This window comes from Cynocephalus volans, chromosome X (genome assembly GCF_027409185.1).
Source record: "Cynocephalus volans isolate mCynVol1 chromosome X, mCynVol1.pri, whole genome shotgun sequence".
NCBI classification, from domain to species: domain Eukaryota; kingdom Metazoa; phylum Chordata; class Mammalia; order Dermoptera; family Cynocephalidae; genus Cynocephalus; species Cynocephalus volans.
Window position 1 is genome coordinate 113320146 of NC_084478.1, and position 5837 is coordinate 113325982.

The 5837-nt window shown below is 42.1% G+C and overlaps 1 protein-coding gene across 1 annotated transcript; it reads left to right on the forward strand.

Moving 5' to 3' along the window:
• Positions 1 to 1686: 1686 nt before the first annotated feature.
• TCEAL9 (transcription elongation factor A like 9) lies at positions 1687 to 3584 on the forward strand. Its single transcript, XM_063084380.1, has 3 exons — positions 1687 to 1774; positions 2259 to 2326; positions 2743 to 3584. Exon 3 carries the CDS (start codon positions 2848 to 2850, stop codon positions 3160 to 3162), a length of 315 nt encoding a protein of 104 aa, XP_062940450.1. The 5' UTR covers positions 1687 to 1774; positions 2259 to 2326; positions 2743 to 2847; the 3' UTR covers positions 3163 to 3584.
• The last annotated feature ends 2253 nt before the right edge of the window (positions 3585 to 5837 follow it).

Here is a 5837-nt window from a genome sequence, read left to right on the forward strand (position 1 = left end):
TCCAACTGGGCACATCTTGCCCCATTGTCTCTTCACTACATGGGGAAGACAGCATCCTAAGGAGAGCCAGAGGGGGACCCTCTAAAAGTGGGGCCTCTGGCAGAGGCCTTTTCTGCTCAGGTCTAAGGAAGTAATGTATTTGTGCACATGGCCTAAATCCTGTTTAGTTTCTTCATATATAAAATGGAAATGAAAATATCCCCTTGCAGGGTTGCTGGGAGTATAAAAGGAGATAACGGCAGCAAAGCATCTTTCCTTTTTCAGTATTCCTGGAACCATTTCCATAAAGCTAGAAAAAAAGCAGCTGCCATTTAAGATGTTTTAATTTTCCCTAGGGATAATACATTCAAATGTTTTACTAATTTTATGCTTCTTTCTAAAGTTCTGAGACCTTGCCTGTGTTCTCCTTTTTTAGAGGTAAGGTCAATACAAGAAGAGTACTTTACTGAGGGTCAGGCAATCAAGTCTAAGTCTGGCACTGGGACTAACAGCTCTCATCTCTCACACCAGCCTTCTGTCCAGCAGACCCAAACCATTATATATTGGGTTTTCTAGGTCTAAAATACACATGCTTCCCAAAAGATATAATAATGTGATAGAAAAGCAAGTGAAATAAAACAACAAGTGAGGGTTTTTACATGATCAGTTCAGCTCTTTATTCTCCTTTAAAAGGGGGCATCAAAGCTTATACAAAATGAAAACACGTTTATGTTTTCTCCTGTTATTTTCAAATACTACCTCTAAGATCTATGCAATCTTTATGGCAAATCTGTGACTTTTACTAAAAACTGAGGTGAGGTTGAAAGGCAACCAATATCTGTTGCATACTTTCTATGAGCCAAATGCTCATAGTTATCATTTAGACTTTCCCATGATCAGTTCTATGAGTTGTATGTTATTTTCCCCTTCCCTCACATGAGGAAACTTGGGCTCATAATGTGTACCTGACAATTGATCAATTGATTCTTCAGGCAGCACATCTTCCTGGCAACACCACCACCAGGGCTCTGGAGTCAAACATTACTTTTCTTTATTTTGAATCCTTTTTCCCAAATAAAACCCTAATATAATAATAATACTACCTTGCACTTTTAAAACAATTACTATATGCTAGGCACTATTCTAAGCACTGTACATGTATTAACTCATGTAACTAAACTAAGTTTGTATTTTCTAACTATATAAAAAAAAGTTACTTAAAAAATAAGTATTAAGAATAAAGTAGAAATTATATTTTAAAACCTCACTTTTGTTCTAGGCTCCATTTTTTTCCCCCAAACACTGCCCAGCCCACTCTGCTCCACATCAGCTAGGGACCAGATTGCAGATGAAATGGAGGCTGGGGGAGGGACGATGGATGTAGGAGTCATCCTGGGAGCGGAAGACAGAAAGAGGCATTCTTGAAAGAAGTGGAAAAGTTCAGTAACTACAGGAAAAGATGCAGCTCCTCCCTGGTGATCACAGAAAGACGAATAGCATTTTTCCCTCTGGGATAATCAACAACAGAAAAGACTGACAGGGCCAAATGTGCAAAGAAGGGAGCGGGGACCGAGCAGAGGGAGGGCCCACTTCTGCCGCGCTTTTGGTGGGAGTGGAAATTGGGGACCCGAGCTCATTGGTGACATAGATCTCATGTGACCAGGGGTAGACGTGTGCAGAAGTCCTGCTAGTCTGGTCCTCGTTCCCGTCTGGGTACTACCTTCCTTGAGCAGTGCAGGCGGCTGTGCCGGAGGCCAGTGGAAGGGAAAGGAATCAACTTGCCTGAATTTTGCAGGTTGGTGTCAACTTAGGTATTGCCTGGGGATTTCTAGTGTCGGGTTGGTTTAGGACAGAGACTTGAAGGAGTTTCAGGGAAGTCCGTCTCTCCACCCCCAGGTCCTCCAGGTCTACAGGAAATGATGACCCTTGGCAAAGGGACTAGAGTTCCCGGGAGAAGGACAAGGAGACCTGTGACAGTTTAAAACTAATCATTCTCTGCCATCTCAGACCACTTTCCGACACCCATCCTTCCCCAAACCCGGCCACAGCCTTAAAGATAGTTTGGAAATAATTTGCTTTTCCCAATCCCTGTCTGATGGAAAAGATGGTCTAACTTGCACTGTGGAGAGAGGGAGAACTGGGGAAACAAAAGGTGGGAAACTTTCCATAACGGAGACCGTAAATGAAGAAAGCTGTGCGTGTGCGGTCTTTAGTGCTGGTCAGCCACCAAGCGCACGCCCCACCCCCACCATCGCCTCCCGTTTCCCATTTGTCTGCAGATCTGTTGTTCTTAGCACGATCCAAGGCCAGGAAAAGAGGACGAGGAAACTAACCGGATCGGTACCCGGTAGGTGAAAGGAACATTATAAAGACTCGGGGTGGAGGGGTTTGAAGGCGGGACAGAGGTTGTAGGCTCCACTGTTTCTCCCCCCTCCCCCTATCCTCCTTCCCCGCTTCCCTCCTTTTCTTCCTGCCAGCCAGCCTGCTCTGTTCTAACACAGAGTCCTAACGCAGGGCCCGTCTGAGAGAAATGGTTGGGGAGGGCAGGGAGGGGAAAGGACGGCCTTGGAAAATGCTGGAGGGAGGGACAAGAGAGGTGAGGAGGTGGAAAGTGGAGATAAGAGGCGGGGTCAGGAAAGCCCTGATTGTTGACTGGGCTTCTCAGGCGGAAGATTCTGAATCAAAAAAAGCAAATGCTGAAACCTCTGGCCAGAGCACTGTCCATTCACCAAGTCTTTGATTTACTGTCTCCTTTCTTCGTAGATGTAATTGCATTTAAAGAGGAATAAGCAGGATAAAAAAAAAAAGAAAGAAAAGAAAAGAAGGAAAGAAGAATAGAAGAAAGGAAGGGAGACAGACAGATACAAGATGAAACCCTGTCAAAAAATTGAAGAAAAACCAGAAAATGAAAGCGAACCAAAGCTTGAGGAAGAGCCAAAGCCTGAGGAAAAGCCAGAGAAGGAGGAAGAACCAGAGGAGGAGGAAAAAGCAAAAGGAACTTTTAGAGAAATGTTGATCCAGTCCCTCCAGGAATTTAAAGAAGATATACACAACAGGCATTTAAGCAATGAAGATATGTTTAGAGAAGTGGATGAAATAGATGAGATAAGAAGAGTAAGAAACAAACTCATAGTGATGCGTTGGAAGGTTAATCGAAACCACCCTTACCCCTATTTAATGTAGTATACCTTGATTTTTATTTTATCTAATATTAACATTGCCATATAACTTTCTTTTTATTAGCACTTGTCTGATATACCTTTGTCCATCTTTTGACTTTTAACCTGTTTCTTGTAGGGTTTTATATGCATATCTTCTTATCTGCACCTCATTGTTTATCGTTTTTTGAACTGATCTACAAGTCTCTTTCTTTTAATAGGAGAGATTTACTCATTTGCAAAAAGAGGTTCCTGATAGGATATAAAATGGAAAAAGGTCACTAAGTAATATGTGAATATCATGTTTTTGAAAGGTAAGAGTACATTTGTATATTACATATATGCACATCAAAACTTGTGAAGGCTGAAAGACAAAAGCTACAGTTCCTCAGTGGTGGAACTATAATATTTTTTCTTCTGCTTATTTGTATTTTCTATATTCCTAAAATGAACACACATTATTGTTGCTAAAAATAATAAAAGCTTTATGACAAGAAAAGAAGCAACCAACAGTATTTATCAGTTTATTTCTAAAAATACTGGGGCAATTAATACTTGTTGACAAAATTTTATAAGCAAATGGGAACTTCAGAGTACCACCAGACCACTTAGCTAGAAGAGCAAATTTTACATCTCCAAGAGGTCTTATGAGGGCCAGATAAGGTAATGACTGTGAGCTATGTTTGACAGGGTGTTGTCCCCATCTGCCCATGCAGGATCCCAACTCTCTAGAGGTTTGTTTCAGTTATTTTACTTGGGAGAGTGAAGAGAATGGTACTCATCTGTGCTTAAGGACAAATCCAGGCAACTGTTATGTTCCTCTCCTGCTGTGCTTACCCAGCCTCCCATCCCCCTGATCTTGATACTACCATTTATACTGGGTATTCCTGTCCCTCTGCTAGGTCCTGCACCCCTATGCCGTGGATGTGCTAGAATTCCCAAGTAGTGAAGTCCAACATATTTTTCGGAACCTCCAGTGGGTGGAGTCCCCAGATCTCTACAGAAATGGGGAGACTGCCCATCTCTTCAATTTAGATAGACACTCATGCAGTGCCACTTGGGCCATGATGTTTTATAGATATATTGACAATGGGATTTTAACCTCTTCCCCATAAAGCTCAGACAAGAGGGTGCAACTGGAGGTTGGACCAGAAGACAAGTCTGAGTAACAGACACTATGCTTTAGTCATGCTGTCCTGGGTCTGAAGATTACCGTTTTATCTTTCTGACTCCTATTTCCTTAGGATGAGTGATCTCTCCCAGAAGACTAGTGGCAGACTGGTCCTTCGCACCAGTTCAACAGATACACTTCTACTTGTGCAAATTTTAAAGGGAGATTTAAGTCAGATTTGGGGATATTCCCATCCCTGGTTAAAAATACATGAAAGTGCTATGTAGGATTTATTACGTATCTATATCTACATCCAAATCTACATGTTTATATATGGCTCACAGTTGTGCCAGTCATGTGTCATTTTCCTCTATGATGCTTTTTATGGAGCGATTCATATCACCAGACAGTTCTTCAAAGTTGAGGCAGCCTAATGGATGCTGATCAGATTGGAATTCTTGCTAGAGTGAGATAAGGTTCCAGGTGCTCACTGTGCCAGTTTTACAACACAGGATAAATCCATCCCTCTGGTGCTCAGAGAGGTGATGCTCAGGCCTGATGTGGAAGGGCTCACCCAGGCCATACTCCTCTCCAGTGAGTTTGGTTTCTGTGCTCCAGCCTACAGCAGGAACCAGGCCCTCTCAGGCTGATGGACGGGCTCTCCTGGACAGAAATGCCTGGAGGAAGACGACTGTCCCATTGCATGTCAGAGCTCTAGACAGGTTCCCTCCTTTTTTCACTCACAAGGGGGCTTGATGAAGATTTTTTCATAAGGAAGAAGATAAAGACCTCAAAATTTACTAATGGAAACATTAGTTCTGGTAGTCTTTGTCCCAGACATGACTGCTCTGGATGTAATCAGATAACTTGGTAGTAGGAGAAAATGATTTTAGATAGTACACAAATATTTTAAGTTGCAATATCTCTGTATTTATTTAAATGTGTATTAATGAATACTCTCTGTTTAAAGCACATGATGATAGTTTAGATTTAGGGTGGTGTTATAAAATTTCCTATTCAAAAAAGTATTCAAACTAAGTGAGTCTATTTGAAGAACATTAAGTAAAACACAATATTAATAGCATAGTTGGTACACAGATATGGCAAAAATCATCCTGGTGGAAAACATTGCCCTAGCATAATTGCTTTGGGGATAATCTGTGGAAACACCTGTCAAGAACTGTACAGAGTTTGAGGTTTTACCCTACTTATAAGCTAAGAAGTTAGCCTGCTACTATCTAATGGATGCTGGCAGAAGACACTAGACTTCCGGGTCAGAGATGAAGGATGTTATTACTCACAGCAAAAGCAGGGGTCAGAGTTTCACGTTGGTCTCTATCAGTTCCCTATGATCCTCAAGTCTCATGGAGTGACATAGGGCCCATGATAGGTGCCTGAACGTGCAGTGCACTGCATTACAGGAAGGAAAACCTGAGTTTAGGGGACTCACTGCTTTCACAGTAAGCAGAAGCAAACCTGTTCTGTGTCCACGGAAACACATTACCCCATCGCTTAAGATTGCTTGCTGCAAACAAAACTTCGGAAAATGGTCTTCCCAGGTTAGGAGTGGTCAGAGCCTTACGCTCTTG

Bases quoted from the DNA above. Each gene is read 5' to 3' on its own strand.
- TCEAL9 (XM_063084380.1), top strand. From the start codon at position 2,848: ATGAAACCCTGTCAAAAAATTGAAGAAAAACCAGAAAATGAAAGCGAA.